This window comes from Echiichthys vipera (genome assembly GCF_963691815.1).
Source record: "Echiichthys vipera genome assembly, chromosome: 11".
Taxonomy (NCBI): domain Eukaryota; kingdom Metazoa; phylum Chordata; class Actinopteri; order Perciformes; family Trachinidae; genus Echiichthys; species Echiichthys vipera.
This window is the reverse complement of record NC_139836.1, coordinates 29,644,324-29,668,431: the sequence shown is the minus strand read 5'-3', so window position 1 is coordinate 29,668,431 and position 24,108 is coordinate 29,644,324. Positions and strand designations below refer to the sequence as shown.

Below are 24,108 nucleotides of genomic sequence, written 5' to 3'. Positions count from 1 at the left end.
CACACACACACACACACACACACACACACACTACATCTATTACACTGTATAAATAAATGCATACACTTTCAAATGAATATCTGTTGTTTTTTTTTGTTTTGTTGCATTTACCCTGAGAGTTGTAGTTGAGTGATGTGTCAGTATGATAGGAGCCATGAGCTAAACAAAATATAACTGCTCTATAAGTCACATGGATAAATATAACATATGGGGATATGTTTGTATCATTTGGTGGTTTGAATCAATATTTAATTCCTCAAATCCTGTTCATCTCATCAGCTAGCAAATCAATACACACCACCTCTGGTATCCCATCTTTTAGCTACGGTGCTGATAGCTTTGCATCCCAAATCTCCTCTGATGGAAGTCTACTATAAGCTGCAGGCTACAAATCCTTCCCTCTAATAGAAGAAGCATTTGACATGTTTCAGTCTTTAAATCACATTTAGGCTACTTTACATCAGTGCTGACCAAAGAGAAGCGTTTTTAAATCTTCAACAAAATAACTGTGTTCATTTATGAATCAATATGTTGTCCTCACTGGAATGTGCGTTTTCCTATTATTTCCTACTCGTTTTTTTAATGTTTCTTCCTTCCAGGAAGCCACTTGTTTTAATTATCATCACACCACATACATTCACTTTGTTATACGTAATTTACTGTTAATACGGGGCAGCTAGGCTACCAATTATAATTCCATAATACAATTTTACTTGCTTTGTTTTACAAAGCATGGGTCACAGACATGGCAGCGAACATTCCATAACTTACCTGCCAAGGTCAATGAATAATTAAATACATAAATAAATGGAACAAATACGGGCATTATCCATTCTAGAGATCCCGTTTTTAGTTATGAGATGGAAAATGCACGGGCATAAATGAAAGGCGGGGGCAGCACCAACGTTACTCTGATTTCCTGGGCTCCTGGTGTTACATGAATGCGCTGTCTCCATGGTAACACACAACAGAAAGACTGCAGGCACCGTAACCTTAAAGATAACTTGCGCCACCCGTGCGATGTCGTCCCAAGGCTTCATGAGCCGCCTTTCTCCGGAGGAACAGGACTTCTACGATCTTAAAAACGCAGCTGCGGAGTTTTACCGGGTCAGCACAGTCCCCCAGGAGATAGAGAGGGCTCTGAACGAGCTCTTTTCCCACAAGCCCGACGACGTTCACGGTTACCTGGTAGGACTTTAATCCCCCTGCTCAAACTGCTGCACGCTAACTTATGCTAATGTTAACGTTAGCTGAATGTACAAACAGCAACCAGTTAATAACATGGATGTATTAAGAGAACCTAACAACCGGTTAGCTGGCTACTTTGGTTTCGTTAAGCAGCTACACTCAAAACCTAATATAGGCCTACCTACTCGACCGGGCGATGCCAGTGCTGCATTCAAGTGCTGAATGAATGTCTTCTTTTTTCTTTTCTTTTTTGAAATTCATGACTCGCCAAATAAAACAAAACAGCCTTCTAGCCCACTGGTTCTCAAACTGTGGTACTTGTGGTACTCAGGCTTTTTCTGGTGGTACTTGAAGGGATCTTCAAAATAAAACAAGGAAACATGAATTACTAAAGTAATATAACACTAAGAAAATACTTAAACTTTTAAGAGCTGTTAAATGTAATCAAAACAAATTCAGCATTTCCTGTCATATTTTTGTTTAATATCAGCCTGCTATGAACCTCACGTTCATGAGTTAGGAGCTAAACTGTAATGGAAGAAGAGAGTGAGCAGAGGTAAAATGATTGGTTTAAAACACTGACATGTCAGTTCTGATGTTCTTCTACAGCGTGGCTGTGGCTGAAGACAGTTAACATAAATAATAAATCATCTTCTGATGCTGAATCAAGCTTCCTGTCCGTAGCTGAAGAGTGTCAGCCTACACTGCTGTGTTTGAACGTTGGTGTTAGTGGTGGGACTGGAGAGAGCCTGGTGGTTTCTGAAGGGATACGTCATGTAAAAAGTTTGAGAACCACTGTTCTAGCCTATCTACAGCACTACACCAATTGATTTTAAGGACACCTGCAACGTTTCAAAAAAGTTGAGACAGTGTCAACTAAAGACTGGAAAAGTTGTGAAATGCTTAAAGAAAACAGGTGGTGGAACATCTCACAATGAATTGGGTTAACTGGCAGCAGATTAGAAACATGATTGGGTATAAAAAGAGCATCCAGAGAGGCTCTTTTTAGCCGCCCACCCTCAATTTTGGTCTGGTCTAAAATTATGCCCATATTAATGTTTTTAGTAGAGGGTCTGAAGATAATTATGAACCTCTTGATTGGTATCCAGAAATTTTGGCGCTCTCCTCTTCCAGGCATGTATGGAAGTGAATGGGCGAATGGACCGCCACACAAACAGGCGAGTGCTGCAGTAACCACTGAGCCCATAGGGGCGTATGAGGAGAGCGCCTGTCTTGGGGACCTGCTGATCTCGACCGACAGACGCATCACTAACATGCCGGCTTATTTACATTTAGCCAAGGCTATGGAAGGAGGCTTGGACACCAATCGAAGATGGCGCTGCTTTGGCGGTATGACACATGTGCAGTGGAACTGGAGCTGCGCTGTTGTTGTTGAAAATTGCAGACCAGATTTTACTGTGCATGTGTCATACCCCCAAAGCACCGCCATGTTTGATTGGTGACTTAGCCTCTTTCTACTAGTCTTGCATCTAGCCCGGGAATGTTGCCATAGACACGGATATTGGAGTAGAAGTGCTTTCATTAGTGGGTCATATGATCAATCACCATTGTTTTAACTCACTCTTTGATAGATAGGAACTCAAAAGGCAATTCAATAGATGAAAATATTACAACTTCAACCCTTAATATATATTAAATGGGTTATAACAGATATTACCCCCTATACTTGTCATGAACAGGGAAATTAACTGTAGCCATCAGTCTTTCGCTGCCAACTTTTCTGGGGAAATCCTTGAATGTCATTACTTCCTCCTGTAGTTTTGCTGAGCAGTTAGAGTTAGAGCAGTCGCCCCATGTAAAGAGGATGAAGGTCCTTAAGGGAACGGCTGCAGGTTCGACTCTTACCTGTGGGCCTTTGCTGCATGTCTCCCCCTTTCTCTCACCCCATTTCCTGTTTGTCCTATATAATGAAAGACTTGAAAACTGCCAAAAAAATAATCTCTAAAAAAAAAAAATTATTTTGAAAAAAATATATTATGTCTGGGGTAGGCCTATTTGGTGTTGTAACCTAACAGGGGTGGGTTTGTGTGTGTGTGTGTGTGTGTGTGTGTGTGTTTGTTTCTGTTTGAGTGTGCACGTGAGGGGGAGAGAGACGAGATGTGTGTGAGTGTTGAAGGCAATACTACAATTTACCATGAATAAGTTTACTATTTAAACAATTCAAAGTGGTGCATAGAATTCTACGTGACACACTTGTTCACTCAAACAGGTTTAAAGATAAATAGATTAATTAACTTGATATGTCAAGTAAAGTTATGACAGAGCAAATAGTTTTGTGTAGCACCTCTGGTCCCAACATGATTGTGCATATGAGACGCTTACATCCCTCTGCGTCAGGTGTCTCAGGGCGCGCTCACACTATCCTCCCGGACCGAGACCCGGACTTTAGGGTACTTGTCCCCCCTCCCTCTCCCCCCCGCGCCCCAGCCCCGTTTGTACTCACACTACCAGGGCCTCGGCCAATACTTCTTGCTGTCCATACGCCATCACGCCGTAACACGTCACATGCATTGATCGTGTGTGTGGCTTTGTTTACAAATCTTTCCATAGACTTCGGAGTTTTTGTGCGTCTTGCCGACTGTTTTTGAATATTTTCATCCGACCAAATCTGCAGTAAACACTCCACCTCCGCATCACACCAACATGAACCTTTCACCGCCGTTGTTGTTGTTGTTAAATGTCCGCGCATGGTCCGTCCTTCTATTTACATGTCCGAACAGGCGGACATAACGCTACTGCCGCAGGGCTCGTGCTCGTGCGCGTACACGTGCGCACGCTCGTGCTCGTACATGTGCAAACGGCTCCGCTAAAGCCCACCTCTTTCAAGCGGGCCGTGGCGGCCCAGCTGGCCCCAGTTGAGCGCGGAGCGGGTGCGCTCACACTACTTAAAGGTACTAGGCTTTAGCTGAAAAACCGGTTTTGGCCGCGGCCAAAAGGATAGTGTGATCACGCTATCAAACTGATCCAGTAAATGGCCGCTGTGGCTGCAGGTTTTCATTCCAACCAAGCAAGAACACACCTGACTCAAATTATTCAACCAACTGAATTGTCTTCACACAGTTGATTTGTTGGATCAGGTGTGTTGTCTTCTTGATCCCAAAACCTGCAGCCACAGCGGCCTTTTACTGAAACAGTCATACTCTAGGTCCTATAGAAGAATACCCTGGAATAGATGACAAATGAATGGAGTAAGTGCTGAGTTAACAGACAGTCAATAATTGTATTGCTTATCACCATGAAACAACATAACAGACATCCACAGCATTGACAGCAATACTGTATATCAAAATCAAATAGAGCCCTTTATTAAAATAAACAAACCAAGTGAAAAGGTCCTTTTGAGTTGGGTGTTCCAACTCTATTGCTTCTCTGTATTGAGGAGGAAATGTTCAACCTCCAAGAGAGAGTATCAACATTTCCCTTTTGAATTTATTAAAATATATTTAAAATTTTGGAAAAGAAATCTACTATTATTATGTTTTTTTTTTTTTTTACCTCTTGTAACAATTTCCTTCATTTCAAAGAAGGGATGTTGGGCTTTAAATGCAACACAGATAACCCAAGCAGCAATTAGTTTATCTTAATCCTTAAATAAAACACATCTATAAATACATTGTTTTACAATATAATCATTTTTTTAATAGAGTTACTACTCTCTCTCTCCCTTTCTCTCTGTATGTATGTATGTGTGTGTGTGTGTGTATTTGTGTGTGTGCGTGTGTGTCTGTGCGTGTGTGTTACACCCTTGGTGAATAAGGAGTTAAAGAATGAACTTTTTGTACGTTGTCCCTGAATGTAATAGTGAAAAGTATGTGAGCTGAATATGCTTATTTAGGAGGTAAATGTTTCTATGTGTAGCAGTTTCAAACACATCCCCATGTGAGAGATCTAAATTACTCTCCAAATAGCTATTGTTAGGTGCTTGCTTATCAAGGGCACGAGTTCTGATACCAGACACTCCGGCTTAATGGCTGAAAGAATCACATAACTTCAAACATGTTGAGGGTATCATTTTTCCTAATTTCTTTAACTATTAACTGTCACTTTAGGCAAATTATTTTACAAACCTATGTGCACCACCAAGGATCAGCAGACTGAAGGGAAAGGAGGTTTATGATGCAAGAGGACAACTATCCATTGAGGCAGAGCTCTTCTGCATCGTCTGCAACAAGGAAAAGGTAAAACTCATGAGTCACATTTTGCCCTTTGGGCTACAGACACAACCTTTCAGTGTAAAAATCAGCACTAGTCTCATATAATTTTAACAGATCAACTGATAAAATGTTAGCCTCCTGAGTCCATCCTCATCCTGATCTCTGAGCTCCATTGTATTTTACTCTCAGATCAGTCTTGTAACGTGCAGTGGAGACTTGGAGCCGTTTGCCAAGTGACTGAACCAATCAGTGTTGGTTTTGAGGAGGATTTAAGAGCGTGCTCACACTATCCTTTTGGCCGCGGCCAAAACCGGTTTTTCAGCTAAAGTCTAGTACCTTTAAGAAGTGTGAGCGCACCCACTCCCCGCTCAACTGGGGCCAGCTGGGCCGCCACGGCCCGCTTGAAAGAGGTGGGCTTTAGCGGAGCCGTTTGCACATGTACGAGCACGAGCGTGCGCACGTGCACGAGCACGAGCACGAGCCCTACGGCAGTAGCGTTATGTCCGCCTGTTCGGACATGTAAATAGAAGGACGGACCATGCGCGGACATTTAACAACAACAGCAATGGTGGTGAAAGGTTCACGTTGGTGTGGTGCGGAGGTGGAGTGTTTACTGCAGATTTGGTCGGATGAAAATATTCAAAAACAGTCGACAAGACGCACAAAAACTCAGAGGTCTATGGAAAGATTTGTAAACAAAGCCACACACACGCGATCAATGTGTGTGACGTGTTACGGCGTGATGGCGTATGGACAGCAAGAAGCATCAGCCGAGGCCCAGGTAGTGTGAGTACAAACGGGGCTGGGGCGCGGGGGGGAGAGGGAGGGGGGACAAGTACCCTAAAGTCCGGGTCTCGGTCCGGGAGGACAGTGTGATCACGCCCTTAAGTGATGAAACGAAAAGAGACTGTTCAGTGTAAACAACTTGGCGGCTCCACGCATGAGATGAGTGCAGCTATCGAGCAAGATGCTTACTAAGGGCGCACTCACACTGTCCTTCTGCACCGCGCCCCGGGCTTTAGGGTACTTGTCCCCCCTCCCTCTCGCCCCAGGCCCATTTGTACTCACACTGCCTGGGCCTCGCGAAAATGCTTCTCGCTGTCCATACGTCATCACGCCGTAACACGTCACACGCATTGATTGACGTCATCGCGATGCGTCACTTTGTTTACAAATCTTTCCATAGACCTTGGAGTTTTTGTGCATCTTGTCCGACTGTTTTTGAATATTTTCATCCGACCAAATCTGCAGTAAACACTCCACCTCCGCATCACACCAACGTGAACCTTTCGCCGCCAATGTTGTTGTTGTTAAATGTCCGGCATTGGTTTTTTCACCCCTCCCCAAAAGATCTCCAAACAAGAGTTTTAAGATGGATCTGCTGAGAAAATAAGAATCATGCGAATCAATCCATCTGGCGGAGTCAGGTTAATAAAATATACTGTAGCCTTCTGCCTGGAAGGTATCCAGGGAAGGTGTCAGGGGTGGGAAGGGGGATGATGGTGATGGTGTCCAGGGAGGGTGTCTGGAGAGGGGAGAAGGAGGGGTGATGGGAGGGATGTCTGGGGTGGAGAGGGGGGTGAGGTGTCCAGGGAGGGTGTCTGGTGTGTGTGTGTGTGTGTTTGTGTGTGTGTGTGTGTGTGTGGGGGGGGGGTGATGGTGTCCAGGGAGGGGGGGGGGGGGTGAAGTGTCCAGGGGAGGGTGTCAAAAGTGGGGAGGGGGATGGTCAGAGGGGTCAGGAGTTGAGGAGCTGGACAGCCCTGGGGATGAAGGTTGCTCTTCTCCTCTGTGTCCTGCAGCAGGGACAGCGAAGACGGCGTCCTGAGGGGAGCCACTCAAACGCTGAGAAGAGAGCATGAGAGGGGTCCTGCATGATCCGACCAGCTAACCTGAGTGTCTGCTGCTCATGGATGGTCGACAGAGTTCTAACAGGAAGTCCAATGATCTTAGAGCAGACCGTGGCTATGCTCTGCAGGCGGTTTCTGTTCTGGAGGCTGGTGGAGTAGAACCGGCCTTGTGATGGAGAACGTGATGATGCTCTCGATGAAGGAGTAGTAAAAGGTCAGGAGGATGTTCTTGCTGACTCCAAAGGAATTGAGCTTCCTAAGGAGGTATTTCCGCTGCTGACATTTCCTGAGAATCTCCTCTGTGTTGGAGGAGAATTTCAGCAGGCTGTCGAAGATGGTGCCCAGGTACCTGTACTCCTCAACTGCTTCAACAGGCTTCCCGTGGATCACGGTGTTTGCTGATGCAGCCAGTTCCCTCTGCTTGTTGGAGAAGGTCACCACCATGTCTTTGGTTTTGTTGACATTCAGCTCCAGGCAGGAGCCGTCACACCACTCCACAAACTCCTGAAGAGCTGGTCTGTGGTGAAGAGATGGGCCTGACAGCAGAGACAGGAGGACGGTGTCGTCAGCGTACTTCACCAGATGACAGTTAGGCTGTGTGGTTCTACAGTCATCGGTGTAGAGGATGAAGAGCAGAGGTGAGAGCACACAGCCCTGAGGGGAGCCGGTTGAGGTGTGTTGGAGGTCGGAAAAGGTGCTGTTGACCAGGACTCTCTGTGAACGGTCGGTCAGGAAGTCCAGTATCCACAGGATTAGCTGTTGGTCCAGATGAAAGAGGGCTGAGAGTTTGTCAGCCAGGATGTGGGGCTGCATGGTGTTAAATGCAGAGGAGAAGTCTGCAAACAGGAGTCTGGCTGAGGTGTTTCGGCGCTCCAGGTGTTTGTGAACAGTGTCTATTATGAATGTTTTTGCATCATCGCCGCCCCTGCCAGCTTGATAAGCGAATTGGAGCGGGTCCATCTGGGAGTGGGTTTCCCTGATGATGTGTTGTTTTATGATCCTTTCCATGGCCTTCATCACAAGAGAGGTGAGGGCCACCGGCCGGAGGTCATTCAGACATTTGACGGCGCTCTTCTTGGGGATGGGGATAACTGTTGAGTGTTTCCATTGCTGGGGGACTATGCTGCTGTCCATGGATCTTTGAAACAGGGTCTGAAACACGCCCCCTAGCTGCTCAGCACAGTGCTTCAGGACGCGGCCGCTGATGTTGTCTGGGCCAGGTGAGCTGTTCTCCCTTGTCTTACTGAGGGCTTTCACCACGTCCTCTGCGCTGAAGGTGAAAGCTGCTGAGTCACTGGGCTTGAGCTTGGACATCGCTTCTTCCAGCTGGGTGGTGTTGTCCTGCTCGAACCTTGTGTAGAAAGAGTTAAGGTCGTTGGGGAGAGATGAAGAGCTGCCTGAAACCTGGATGGTTTTTGTGTTGCTGGCAGCAGTGTTCACAGCAGCCATGTTCTTGAGTCCCTGCCAGGCTGAGCGGAGGTTACACTGCGTGAAGCACTCCTCCACTTTGTTCTTGTACTCCAGCTTGGCAGTTTTTATGGCATGCTTGACCTCTCTGTTGACCTCCTTTTGCCCTCATTTCGGAGCCGGTGAAGAAGACCCTTTTCTTCTTGTTGAGGATCTCCTTGAGCTCTTTGGTGATCCAGGGTTTGTTGTTGGGGTAGATAGTGACCGTTTTGGAGGGGATGATGTTGTCCACACAGAAGGAGATTCACGAACATTTTCCACATGTTCATTAATGTCATCAGAGGGGGCCAGGAGGTTGTCCCAGTCAGTGGATTCAAAGCATCCTTGGAGTGTGATGATGCTTTCGTTGGTCCACTGCTTGATGTTCTTGACAACTTTCTTCACCCTTCTCATGACAGAGATGTAAGCCGGAGCAAGCAGGATGGCATGGTGATCAGCAGAGCCCAGAGGAGGGAGGGCAACAGATCTGTATGCGTCGGGTACTGAACCATAGCACTTGTCCAGTGTCTTCTCCTGGCGTGTGTGGCATGTGATATACTGTTGATAACCTTTTAATGATTTGTCCAGGGAGCAGTTGTTGAAATCACCCAAGATGAATTTGGGAGAGTCTGGTGAAATGTGGTCCAGTTTGTTTAAAGAGTCTGTTAATGTTTTCAGTGGCTGTGACTGTGTTGGCTCTTGGGTGGATGTAAACCAGGATGACAAAGAGCTGAGGAAACTCTCTGGGTAGGTAGAAAGGGCGAAGAGAGACAGCCAGAAGCTCGATGTCCAGGGTGCACAGTTTCTCCCTCATGACGATCGTTGAGCACCAGCGTGTGTTTACATACAGACACACGCCGCCGCCGTGTTGTTTACCGGTGAGCTCACTGTCTCGATCAAGTCTTAGAGGGGGGCCGAAGCCATCAACGTGCAGGGCATTGTAATCATCGTTCTTATTTAACCACGTCTCAGTGAAAGCAAGAACCGAGGCAGTCCTGTACTCATGCATGTGGTTAACGTTAGCTTGTAGCTCGTCCGTTTTATTCCGGAGGGATCTAACATTAGCTAGGACGATAGATGGAAGCGGCCGTTGTTTACATGTCTGCCGTTTGAGCCTGGCCCTGATTCCGCTCTTTCTCTTCCCCCTTCTGGTTACCTTATTTTTCTTGTGTGTGGACTTGTCATGGCTGGTTGAGTTACTCCGCAGTAATTCCTTAGGTAGCAAGTCTACGGCGAAGGCGTGTAGAGGATGGAGTCCGAGCTGCAGTAGGGTCTCTCTGGAGTACGTGTTCCGCTGGTCGTTGTTTCTGCTCACCGTCACAAACTCCAGGAGAAACCACACCTGAAGAATGGCCATGAAAAAAACTGGTATATCCATGCCGAATGGAGAATTAAAGTGCCAGGTGAACTAGGAAAAGAAAAACAAGGAGAAGAACATCCGCGTTGTCCGGCAGTCACAGGGTTAACAGGGAGGTAAACAAAGAGAGCGTCACGAGGGGACGGGCGAGGGAAAAAAAAGGCCGCTTCGTCTATGTAACGTAGTTGAAAAGTTAGAAAATACACTTGGCGTGTGTGGCATGCAAAGGATAAACTACAAAGTAACAAATATATATATAAAACAAGTTGAAAAACTTAATAAATGCTAAATAACGCAAAAAGTTGCTCTGTGCTCGGACCGGTCGACCACACGGGCAGCGACCCGGAACCAGAAGTTCGCTAATGTGGCAGGCTCTGGATATTCAGTTCAGTGTATGCATTAAGCGTGAAGATTTGAAAAATAAAGGTTTAACAAAGGAGATGTGATTCATTAGTGATGTGCTGATGGTTTAAAATGAAAGTAAGGGGCCTCTTCAAACTCTGATGTGAAGAGGCAGTTGGAGGCAAGAAGCGAGCAAATACGGTAGCAATCAGAAAGCAGACCATTACCCTTGACCTTTACCATTTCAATTTTTTCAGTATCACAAAAACCAGAAAGATGAGATGTGACACCATGAACCGAGGTCACACTGAGGTCACACTGAGGGCACACAGCTAGGACTGAGCCAATAGGCATGCATCAGTGCTTTCACTTCACAGTATTACGTAGAGCTATAACATCAATGTCAGGAGGAGGAGGCCAGTTCAGTGCCAAAGATATATAATTATTATTATAATAATTAAATTGTACTAATACATAGCCCAGTATTACAAATTTGCCTCAAGGGGCTTTTTAAATCTGTAAAACATAGGGCATCCTCTGTCCTTACAGCCTATCTTGTATGTTGTATCAAAATACACATGAATAAGATTTACAACAACATAAAGCACAAAATTTAAAACGATTTAATAGAAAGTAATTCTTTACAGATGAGTTTTATTTAAGGATAAAGATAAAAAGCTGCTTTTAAACCGTCTCCTCCAAATACCCCCCAGCAGACTGTCTTTGATTGCAAAGGCCAGTTGCATAAACATAGATCTAGATCTATAGATCTTTGTTTTAAATATAACTTTAAGTCAGACTTGCTATTCATCAGACAGGTTCGTACAGGCACTTCTCAAAATGTCAGGCCCTTTTTGTGGGATAAAAAACAGAAGATCCTATAGCTGTCAGTACAATTTGGATGGGCGTTTGGATCATAATTTTAACAAGTTTCTATTAATGTATTTCTTGTTAAACAAACATTTGTTTTAAAGACATATCTAATAATTATTTAGAAGGTTGATGGTCCTTAAATGATGGTTAGGCCAGTGGTTGTCTGTAAATGACCAACCTGTTATTAGCCAACTGTTTGATCGAGGCTAAAGCTGAGATTTAGTTCGACACAAAAGTGATGTGTATGACTGTACTGCAGCAGCCTCCCATTCAAACTAACGTTAGCTATCCAGCTATCCATCAGTAGAAACTGTCACCAGCATCATGTAACGATTTAGCACACTGACTGTGTGTCTTATGAGCTTCATATCTCACTGTAAAATTCTCAGTAAAACTGCTTAAAAACAGCTTTTCAGCATTTTCCCGTTTCCCTCCGTATATGACACTGTGTTTCTTAATGCAGCCTTGGTGATGTCATGATGCAGGTCTGGTGTATAGACACTTAAATGTACCGGTTCTTAAAGCTTTGCTATGAGTGACTAATGTAAGAATGTCATCCTGCTGTACAATGCCTTATGGGTGATATAAGACACTTCACAAAAGAAAAAAAATGGCCGATGCAACAGCGACACCTAGCAGTGGAAGATCAACACATTTTAGACTTAGACTTAGACTTACAGCGTGCTCACACTATCCTTTTGGCCGCGGCCAAAACCGGTTTTTCAGCTAAAGTCTAGTACCTTTAAGTAGTGTGAGCGCACCCGCTCCGCGCTCAACTGGGGCCAGCTGGCCCTCCACGGCCCGCTTGAAATAGGTGGGCTTTAGCGGAGCCGTTTGCACATGTACGAGCACGAGCGTGCGCACGTGTACGCGCACGAGCACGAGCACGAGCCCTACGGCAGTAGCGTTATGTCCGCCTGTTCGCACATGTAAATAGAAGGACGGACCATGCGCGGACATTTAACAACAACAACAATGGTGGTGAAAGGTTCACGTTGTGTTTACTGCAGATTTGGTCGGATGAAAATATTCAAAAACAGTCGACAAGACGCACAAAAACTCCGAGGTCTATGGAAAGATTTGTAAACAAAGCCACACACACGCGATCAATGCGTGTGACGTGTTACGGCTTGAAGGCGTATGGACAGCAAGAAGTATTGGCCGAGGCCCTGGTAGTGTGAGTACAAACGGGGCTGGGGCGCGGGGGGGAGAGGGAGGGGGGACAAGTACCCTAAAGTCCGGGTCTCGGTCCGGGAGGATAGTGTGGACATACGCCTTCAAGCCGTAACACGTCACACGCATTGATCGCGTGTGTGTGGCTTTGTTTACAAATCTTTCCGTAGACCTCTGAGTTTTTGTGCGTCTTGTCGACTGTTTTTGAATATTTTCATCCGACCAAATCTGCAGTAAACACAACGTGAACCTTTCACCACCATTGTTGTTGTTGTTAAATGTCCGCGCATGGTCCGTCCTTCTATTTACATGTCCGAACAGGCGGACATAACGCTACTGCCGTAGGGCTCGTGCTCGTGCTCGTGCTCGTACACGTGCGCACGCTCGTGCTCGTACATGTGCAAACGGCTCCGCTAAAGCCCACCTCTTTCAAGCGGGCCGTGGCGGCCCAGCTGGCCCCAGTTGAGCGCGGAGCGGGTGCGCTCACACTACTTAAAGGTACTAGACTTTAGCTGAAAAAACGGTTTTGGCCGCGGCCAAAAGGATAGTGTGAGCACGCTGTAAAAGTCTTATTGCGAGGGGGATGAAGCTGTTGTGGAGTCTGGATGTTCTGCTCTTGAAGCTGCTGAACCTCTTACCAGAGGATAGCAGGGAGAACAGAACATGATGGGGGTGAGAGGGGTCCTTGATGATGGACTCTGCCCTGGTCAGGCAGCGTCTGTGTGCAGTCTCGTGGATAGCAGGAAGAGCTGTACAGATGATACCCTCCGCTGTTCTCACCACTCTTTCTACACGTTTCCAGTCTGAGGCGTTGCAGGCCCCAGACCAGAGAGAGATGCAGCTGGTTAAAATGCTCTCTATTGTCCCTTTGTAGAAGGTGGTGAGAATGGGAGGGGGAAGGAATGCTCTTCTCATCTGACGCAGAAAGTGCAGACGCTGCTGTGCTCTCTTCACGAGAGCAGAGGTGTGAAGGGACCAGGTCAAAGTGTCGGTAATCTGCACCCCCAGGAATCTGGTGCTACTGACCCGCTCCACTGCGGCGTTATTGATGAGGAGGGGGGTGTGACTGGGCTGTTTTTTCCTGAAGTCAACGACGATCTCTTTTGTTTTGTTGACATTCAGGATCAAATTGTTCATGTCACACCAGTCCACCAGATGTTTCACCTCCTCTCTGTAGGCCAGTTCGTCGTTGTCCCTGATGAGGCCCACCACTGTCGTGTCGTCCGCAAACTTAATGATGTGGTTCGTGCTGAACCTGGCACGGCAGTCATGGGTCATCAGGGTGAAGAGCAGTGGGCTCAGGACACAGCCCTGGGGGGAGCCTGTGCTGAGGGAGATGATGCTGGAGGTGTTTCTGCCGACCCGCACAGACTGGGGCCTGTCTGTGAGGAAATCTAGCAGCCAGTTACAAAGGGGGGTGTTGAGTCCAAGGGGGGCCAGTTTGCTCACCAGATGCTGGGGGATGATCGTGTTAAATGCTGAGCTGAAGTCCAGAAACAGCATACGCACGTGGGTGTTATTCCTCTCCAGATGATCCAGGCTCAGGTGGAGTGTAGAGGAGATGGCGTCCTCTGTGGAGCGATTGGAGCGGTAAGCAAACTGGAGCGGGTCAAAAGAGGAGGGGAGTTTGGAGATGATGTGGTCCTTCACCAGCCTCTCGAAGCACTTCATCATGATTGGAGTCAGTGCAACAGGGCGGTAATCATTGAGGGTTGAGATTGTGGGTTTTTTGGGCACAGGTATGATGGTGGCAGTCTTAAAACAGGAAGGGACGACAGCAAGTGACAGCGAGGTGTTGAATAGATCCGTAAGGACGTGAGCCAGCTGGTCAGCACAGTCTTTGAACACCCGACACGGTATGTTATCAGGGCCCGCTGCCTTCCGCGCGTTGACTCTACTCAGTGTCCTCCGGACCTCAGCTGTCTCAAGTCTGAGTGCCTGTTCATCGGGGTGAGGTGGGGATTTCCTCGCAGGAGTGTGGTTACGAGCTTCAAACCGACCAAAGTAGAAGTTGAGCTCGTTGAGGAAGTCTGTGTTGTCGTCGCAGGGTAGAGGAGCAGCTTTGTAGTCGGTGATGGTCTGGATGCCTTTCCACATGCGCCTGGTGTTTGTCGGGTCGTGGAAGAATCCCTGGATTCTCTGACCATAGGCACGTTTAGCTGTTCTGATGGCACGGTTCAGGTTGGCTCTGGCTGGTCTGAGCGCCTCACCGTCCCCGGACTTGAACGCTACATTCCGTGCCCACAGCTTAGCACGTACCTCATTGGTCATCCAGGGTTTCTGATTAGCCCGTGTGGTGACAGACTTAGTGGCAGAGACATCCTCCATGCATTTCTGGATGTAAGCCGACACAGATTCAGCATACTCCTCCACATCGATGGTGTTGTCTACAGTTGCAGCTGTCTTAAAGATGTCCCAGTCTGTGCACTCAAAACAGTCCTGTAGTGCTGACACAGATCCCTCAGGCCAGACCCTCACCTGCTTCACAGTGGGTTGTCCTCTGGTGAGCAGGGGCCTGTATGCAGGAATTAGCATAACAGAGAGATGGTCTGATGAGCCAAGGTGGGGGCGGGGGGCTGCCTTGTATGCTGCCTTGATGTTGGTGTAGGCTTTGTCTAGTGTGTTTGAGCCTCTGGTTGCAAAGTCCACATGCTGATGGAAATGGGGGAGAACTGTCTTCATGTTGGCCTGATTAAAGTCCCCGGCAACAATGAAGACACCCTCTGGATGTGTGGTTTGCAAGTCACTGATGGAGCGGTAGAGCACACTCAGAGCCTCCTTGGTGTTAGCACTTGGGGGGATGTAAACAGCAGTGATGATGATGGTGGTGAACTCCCTGGGCATATAAAACGGTCTACATTTTATAGCCAGAAGTTCAATGTCCGGAGAGCAATAACTTGAGACCACGTTAGGGTTATTACACCAACTGTTGTTACTGTAGATGCAAACGCCACCGCCCCGGGTTTTACCGCTGAGAGCGCAGCTTCTGTCCAACCGGAAAGTTGTCAGTCCCTCCATGCGGTGAGCGAATAAGGCAGGTCAATTTCACCATTGAAGGGCTTAAAGAGAAAGCGGACCTCTCACTCCAGAAACTCACATCAATCCTACCTGTCTCTATCATGGAAAGAGTTGTGGATTTCACCCAGAAAGCCCAACTATCTCAGCACAACAAGAGCAAAGAGAGACAAACCAAGAAATTTCACAATTTGCAATCCCGGGACACTGGCAAAAACACAGAAATACTCACTTGGAGGCAAAAAAAATGACTTTCCAGCAAAGGAAGAAACACAAAACCGATGGGTTAAAAATTTGTCGGACAGAGATCTTTCCCACCCAGAGAAGGAGGTCTTAGCCAAGGGCTTGAACTTTGCCATGACACCAAAAGAGGTACCCGTTGTGGAGTTGATTACGGCTACGGAATCAGCTATAAAGAAAAACAACCTTAATGGAACTGAGGCTGAACAGCTAAGGTTGAAAGTGTCAGCAGCGTTGTCCCAGGCTAAGGTCCCCCAATCCAACCTCACCATTGAGGAGAGAAAAGCAGTAACGGCACTGAGCAAAGACCACAGCATCACTATCCTTCCAGCAGACAAGGGTAGATGCACAGTTGTTCTCAATACAACTGATTATCAGGCAAAGATCTCTGCATTACTCAGTGACTCCAACACTTATGAAACTCTGAAACGAGACCCTACCAGCGGTTACAAAAAGAAGGTGATAGAATGTCTACAGCAACTACAAAAAGAAGGAGTCATTAGCAAACCACAGTATTACAGGCTTTACCCCCAGGACTCAACCCCCTGCTTATATGGACTCCCAAAAATCCATAAAGAAGGGGCCCCGCTCAGGCCCATTGTCAGCAGCATAAACTCGGTCACTTATAACATTGCCAAGCATGTTGCCAATATTCTGGCACCACTGGTGGGAAACACCCCACGCCACATCCAAAACTCCATGGACTTTGTGAACAAAGTCCGAGACCTAAAAATGGATCCAGATGAAACCATGGTGTCCTACGATGTGACTTCCTTGTTCACCTGTATTCCAACCATGGAGGCCTTGGCCACGGTAAGAGAGCGGCTCACACAGGACATTTCCTTACAAAACCGAACAAATCTCAAACCAGACCACATTTGCCAACTTCTGGATTTGTGCCTGAATACCACATATTTCCAGTTTAATGGCATTTTTTACAGACAGAAACACGGCTGTGCCATGGGTTCACCAGTGTCCCCTATTGTGGCAAATCTGTACATGGAGGAGGTAGAGGGCAAGGCGTTGAACTCCTTTAAAGGAGTAACCCCAAGCCATTGGTTCAGATATGTGGACGACACATGGGTTAAGATCAAATCCAAAGAGGTGCAAACTTTTACTGAACATATCAACTCAGTGGACAGAAACATCAAGTTCACCAGAGAGGAAGTTAAAGACAACAGCTTGCCCTTCTTGGACTGTGACGTACATATGGAGAATGACAGGAGCCTCCACATAGGGGTATACAGAAAACCCACCCACACGGATCAATATCTACTTTTCGACTCTCACCACCCTTTGGAACACAAGCTTGGCGTTATCAGAACACTGCAGCACAGAGCTGATAACGTACCCACTAGCTCACAGGCTCAAGGGGAAGAACGCAAGCACCTGAGAGGCGCCCTCACAACTTGTGGCTACCCCAGCTGGACCTTTGTTAAAACGGCAGCTGCCTCCAGAAAGAAAACCAAAGTGGTCGAGAAAGAAAAAGATAACAGGAGAAACAACATAGTCATCCCATATGTGGCTGGGGTATCGGAGAAACTCAGGAGGATTTTCAACAAACACTGCATCCCTGTGTATTTCAAACCCGGTAACACACTCAGACAGAGACTAGTACATCCAAAGGACAGAACACCACACCACCACAAAAGCAACCTGGTTTATGCTGTCCAATGCAACGAGGAATGCAAAGATCTTTACATTGGAGAAACAAAACAACCACTGCATAAACGCATGGCCCAACACAGGAGAGCTAACTCCTCAGGCCTGGACTCGGCTGTCCACTTACACCTCAAGGAGAAAGCCCACTCCTTTGATGACAGCAATGTCCAAATCTTGGACAGAGAGGACAGATGGTTTGAAAGAGGAGTAAAAGAAGCCATCTATGTTAAAGTGGAGAAACCATCGCTAAACAGAGGAGGGGGTCTGAGACACCACTTATCTCCAATTTACAATGCCGCCCTTTCGTCCCTTCCCAGGAGATTCAACAATCTAACCTCAAAGGACAACTGTTCACACATGGCCCGGGTGACCCCAATGACTGTCGTTCAGACCCAATAGAGCACTAACGACGTCGAAACCAACTGCCCACCACCGACTGTCACTCTAACGACGGGCGTGGGCACTTGGAGCACAAAGGGTTTCAGTGACATCATCGGCCTTTTGAGAGGTTAAATACCTGGATCTCCACACCAGTTAGTTGGACCAGTCCCAGCCTGGTCAGATGCGTACATGAACTGATGAAGCCTCTTGGATGAGAGGTGAAACGTCTTCCTAGACAAACAACCAGTCCAGTTGTTTTTGACTGAAATTGCTTTGAGGATAACGATGACCTGGACGAATGAGAACATTCACAGGCTTCCCTCCATGCTAACAGCGCTGTCGGTTTAGGTCACAATGTAACGTCTGCTGCATCTACAATTCAGAAAAAAGTGTAATTTAGTAGTTTGAATCAACTTAACAGAGGTCTCTACATTACAAGTATTTCACGCTTAATTTAGTATTTACCTAACATAAATATGTGCAAACTAGAAATATCATTTGCTCCACCCCACAGTCTCTCTGGGTTGGATCCCTCCGCCTCACTTCCCACCACCAGCAGGAAGAGAGCGATTGATAGCTCTGGAGACAGCCGTCAGTTTCCAGGGCTACCTTACGCCCTCTCTGCTGCTGACTCATTTTCAATAACAAGTGAAGCATTAAAGCATAGTGGAATCAGCAATCTAGCTAATGTTAGCTAATTAGCCAGATAAACGCTAAATTAATCATTTAATAACCTAATACTTTATCCACACACTCTTGTCACTGCACAGGTCATGATTTGTCATAGGAGCAGCTTATTTTCCTACCTCAAATTAAGTAAGTGTTAATATTTATGCAACAGAGGGAGGTATTCCAGGCACATCCAGCTGGGAGGAGGCCTCGGGGAAGACCCAGGACTAGGTGGAAAAATTATATCTCCACACCGGCCTGGGAACGCCTCGGAATCCCCCAGTTAGAGCTGGTTAATGTGGCCTAGGAAAGGGAAGTTTGGGGTCCCCTGCTAGAGCTGCTGCCCCCGCGACCCGATCCGGGATAAGCGGCTGAAGATGAGGGAGTGTAATAATTAATGAAAATATTAAATATTTTCTGTAAAATGTGAGCATAGCGGAGTGCAGAGCTGCTGCAGCAGATAGCTTAATTTTTCGAGCATTTGAACATGAGGAACAACAGTGTAAATTTATTGATTATTCAGAAGCTAAAAGTTCAGTAATGTGTCCTCTGTCAAGTTTCCAAGTTTTTAGTTTAGCTGCTTAAAGGGATATTTTGCTGATTTAAAGTGAAATTCCGGCGTAAACTAATCCCGGGGCCTTTTTCGGCAAATACACTCATCAAATAAGCCATTGAGATAATTGTTTTTGTGTAACAACTATTAACGGAAAAATCCGAGAGAGCCGAATGCGGCTAACACTGATTAAATTGGGGCATTAAGGTGAAGGCATTAAAAACGTCTTTTTTAACCACTATTACTGCTGAAAATAACATCAAACCTCTGCAGCAGCATGAGAAGAGTCCCTACACAGAAAACAAAGCAACAATGGGCTCCTTCCTTTGGGATTGACTTTGGTAATCGATTTGAATGGACTTTACTATGAGAGGAGCTGGTACAGGGGCCAGTAGGTAAGTCTGTAAAACACTCTTTTAACAAAAACTCTGGGTTCACTAACTACATTGTTAGTGCTGTCTTCACCGTGGTGCCCCGAGCCAATCAGTGTTAGCCACATTCGGCTTTTAGCGACTCTCCGGGATATCTACGTTAATAGGTGTTACGCAAAAGAATTGTCTTGTTGGCTTAAAAAGAGCCTGGGATGATTATATGCTGGAATTTCACTTTAAATCCAGCTCTCTGTCATGGCAGTGAGACAGAGAGTACATCAATACATCATATAAAAAGCGAAGCAGCCTACAGGGCCTTCAGAGGGGGAGTAAAATGTCCATGCGGGTGCGGGTCTCTAAATCAAAAAAAGAAATTAATTCGGTTAGATGATTTAAGGCATACTGTATGTGGCTTTGGATGGCGTCAGCTTATTGTTCGACTTTTGATAAACGTTTTCCCTATCTTGATGTTCAGAACATGTCCTCAGCTGCTATTTCCAGCCACATTGGGCCTACGGAGACATCATTGGACTGGAAAGCAAAGGATAGGGAGAGGGCTGACCATGTAATGACTGCTGTCCAGTGGATCAATGAATCTCTGAACAACATGCTGAAGGACCAAAACCCCTGTGATCAATCAAATGTTGACCACATTCTCAGGTAGCTTTTTCAACTCACTGTGGAGGGTTTCATCTCTGGAGGGATATTGAAATACTTATCTGTTTCCAGATACTGATCAAATTAAGATTTTTGTGCTTTTTTTTTGTTTCTGTTTCAGTTGAACATTTGGGTGTGTTTAGTAATAAATGCTGCTGGATAAGCTTTTATAAGCTTTTAAATTGTGGGACACCACAATCTTGATCATCTTATCTTGATAAAGAAAATGTCAAATGTAATGTTCATTGAATCATGGAGCTGCTTACTTTTTTATTCAACATTTGTATGTTCTTTTGCTTCAGATATGTTCTCGTGAAATAAAATAGAAATAACAACAACAATAAAATATGAAACAAAATAAAAAGCAAAACCCAGTGGTGACCTGCTGAAATACTTTACCATTGTTTCATAAATGCACAATAGAAATGTTGAAATTCCAAAATTCATAACCTTAGCAACTCTAACTAAGAGTCATTCATATTTATCTGGAACGCATCATCTAAATCATAAATTACAAGGCCATTGTTTGTGCTTTGGGATCCAATGGTGTCACAAATAGTTTACTGTGTATTGACTCCCTTAAATGAGGTCATGCCAAGGTTTAGTGCTTTACACTTGTTTGCCTATTGTCACAGCCTATCATATCATCCTGATGCATGAGCTCCTGTTATTGGTTGTGTCATAACAGAATTGAAAAGCTTAATGAGTATAGGCATCAGTATGGTTGGGGTTGACAATGCTTTATTTATATTGCACTGCCTGGCTTATAATGGATTTGAACAACAAGCAGTAGTTTCATGTACAGCAAGTATACCACGTCCTGCATTACAACGGTAGTTGTAGTACATACTTTGGATAGATTGATAGAGTACTTTTGCAAATTGCAGTTTTAGACTAACATATACTTTGCTATGCTAAATGCAGGTTGCATCCTTAAGTAGAAGCGTCGGGCGTGAGGCGAGATACACCCTGGACAGGACGCCAGTCTATCGCAGGGCAAATAGAGACAGACAACCATTCACACTAGGGGTGGAACGTTTTTAAAAAAAAATCCGTCCATTGGTATGCATGTCACGGTTCGGTACACCTGTGTACCGTTCGGTTTATGAGGTGCAACGTAATGTAAGTCTTCATGACCGCTGTCTTTTCTCACGTATCCGTCTCAGCGCTACGTCTCAGCGCGTCAAATCCCGGTGCGCTGGGAGACTTGCTCCACGCGCTCCCTTTAGGCACGTGGCCACAACGCTACGCACGCTCCCGCTGCGCACGCTCCCGCTACGCACGCTCCCGCTGCGCACGCTCCCGCTGCGCACGCTCCCGCTGCGCACGCTCCCGCTGCGCACGCTCCCGCTGCGCACGCTCCCGCTGCGCACGCTCCCGCTGCGCACGCTCCCGCTGCGCACGCTCCCGCTTCGCTCTTCTTCGTGGGTTTCTGAATCCTCTTGGCAGAAGCTCACTAAGCTCCGCTCTTTTATTGTTCTCAATCGTTTCTGTCTGGTTAAATCTGTGGTTAAAGCACCACATCAATTCCAAATGAATTAACCAACCCTGATGTAGCCTTTATTCAGTCAGTTCAGTGATTGCTGTTTGTGCGCATTTTTGTGAAAGAAAATCTATTTTCTTTATTTGTTCTAAGATTTGATAATGCAAAAGTGTTTATATTCTTACCTAGAAGGCAAACAATTGTTTACCTTTTTGCCAACTACATATATAAACGCGTAAATGTAGCAATGTCTCTCCTACTGTTTCAAAATCTCACTTCACATTCATTTAAGATTGTTACAGTAATCCCTAAGCAAGCTGCCTCATTATTTTTTGCATGATTGCATGACATGTCCTTAAGAATATCTGATTAATAAAATAATCAAATTATTAGGCTTTAGATCTGATACATGGTATTTTTAGAACCTAAAAGAAAAAAAACGAGAAAAAAACCCCGAATCGAACCAAAAAACTGTGACCGGAAAACCGTGAACCAAACAGTGGATTTTGTGAACCGTTCCACCCCTAATTCACACTCACATTCACACCTACGGGCAATTTAGAGTCATCAGTTAACCTTAACACCTGCATGTCTTTGGACTGTGGGAGGAAGCTGGAGAACCCAGAGAAAACCCACGTAGACACGGGGAGAACATGCAAACTCCACACAGAAGGGCCCCAGCTGGGATTCAAACCAAAAACCCTCTTGCTGTGAGGCGAAAGTGCTAACCATACTATTATTAAATTATTGTTGTTACACAACTCCAGATATACAAACAACAAATATTATACAGACTAAACATATATTAGAAAAGACTCAAATTTGTATAGTTTAATGACCACAGGCAGGAAAGATTTCCTGTGGCGCTCTTTGGTGCATCTGGGTGTGAGGAGTCTTCTGCTAAAGGTGCTCCTCTACTGTGCCAGTGTGTCGTAGAGAGGGTGGGAGACATTGTCCAGGATAGACCGGAGCCTGGACAGCATCCTCCTCTCTGCCACGGTCGTCAGGGTGTCCAGCTCCTCCCCCATGACATCACCGGCCCTCCTGATCAGTTCGTTCAGTCTGTTGGTCTCTGCGACCTACAGCCCAGCCAAGAAGATCGCACTGGACACAACAGACTCATAAAACATCCTCAGCATCGTCCAGCAGATGTTAAAGGACCTCAACCTCCTCAGCAGGAAGAGTCGACTTTGGCCCTTTTTGTAAAGACTGGAGCAGTAACAGGCAGCATGCAACTTTCGTGCATGCGCACTTCAGTCACAATTTATTTCCTATCCTATCTTATTTTACCTGTTTATATGCTGATTCTACATGTCATTTAATTCCATTATTGTAAATCTCTTTATGCTGCATTTCTTGTATGAAATACAAGTGAAGTTATTATTATTAATGAATTCCATTTCTGTGGAGCAAAGTACTGGAAGGCAGTCTTCCCAAGTTTAGTATTTTCTGGTTGGAACTGCTCTGGTTAGATTTGACAAGATGTGATATACTGAGACAGCTTTAATAGGAGGTATTTATAAGCTTAAACAATAGTGTGTAGTTCTCTTCTTGTTGCCAGTGAGGACCAGACTACTTATTTATAGTACGTAGGGATGAGTAGGATTTCTCATGCGATGAAATGCAGGGCATAGTGGTAAATTGTGGAATGAGCCCAAGATCTGGCCATAGTCAAGCACAGACATTATTGATGCAGATTTTGTATGGTTTTCTTGTCTTTCTTGTGAGAAAAACAGGATTTACTCTGATATAAGAAAGAAACCCATTTGTTTTGATTTTTGTACCAGCTTTTCCCATTGAGATTTCAAAGTAATCTAAGACTACTACTAACTCAATTCCCAGGTATATATTTATAAGACTGGACAGCTATGAATATAGGACCATTATATGTATGAATGACAGTAGGATGTAAATAAATTGTGAGAGCTTAACACATTTTTTTCTTATCAGCGTTCAAAACAAGTTTGAAATTATGCAGAGATGTCTGAAGTACATGAAAGGCAGACTCTAGACCATAGACTGTATTAAAATAGATGCTGCATACCCATCGAGGTCCGTTCTCTCAACTTGATCCAATCATATTATTCATAAACTTTAACTTCAACCAATAAAATAAAAACTAGCCTGGTACAAAATAATTCACCCCCCTCAGTGTTGTAATGGAGATATGACCTAAACATACAGACTAGAATGTTTTTTTTTTACCAGGCCTTAAACAGGTTTAATTATGCTGTGAAATTGCCTATTTAACATGGGGATCAATGAGAAACTGCTCTATTAATCAAACTGTCCCTCGTGGACACTCGGAGAACTGTACTTTTTGGCACTTCCTTATTGGATCAAGCAGGATGTCGCTGTGGTGGGCGCTTGCTCTAGACATGGCTTGAGAACATCCAACACGGTGTCATCTGTATAGAACTGGATATTATAATATATATCTATTCTGGAGCAATAATATTAATATATACAGTAGATTTTAAGTAACAATGGACCAAGCAGAGAACCTTGTGGCACCTACTCATAAGTGAGGTTGACCTGAGACCATCAGTAGAGATCACATTTGTTCTAGTTGACTGTATATTGTGCCACATATTTTGGAGGTCAGCACTTTCATTTATTCACACATTCATTTGTTGTCTAATTTAAATTTCGCCCCATAAAGAACCATTGTTACAG

At 45.4% G+C, this 24,108-nt stretch overlaps 1 protein-coding gene across 1 annotated transcript in view; it reads left to right on the top strand.

Moving 5' to 3' along the window:
- Nucleotides 1-1,020: 1,020 nt before the first annotated feature.
- eno4 (enolase 4) overlaps nt 1,021-24,108 on the top strand; it is a gene marked incomplete at both ends in the record, with an annotated part of 44,259 nt that continues 21,171 nt past the window's right edge. Inside the window, 3 exons of the mRNA XM_083922491.1 lie at nt 1,021-1,188; nt 5,259-5,387; nt 19,768-19,952. Coding sequence (XP_083778617.1) covers nt 1,021-1,188; nt 5,259-5,387; nt 19,768-19,952 — 482 coding nt within the window. The remainder of the gene's footprint in view (nt 1,189-5,258; nt 5,388-19,767; nt 19,953-24,108) is intronic.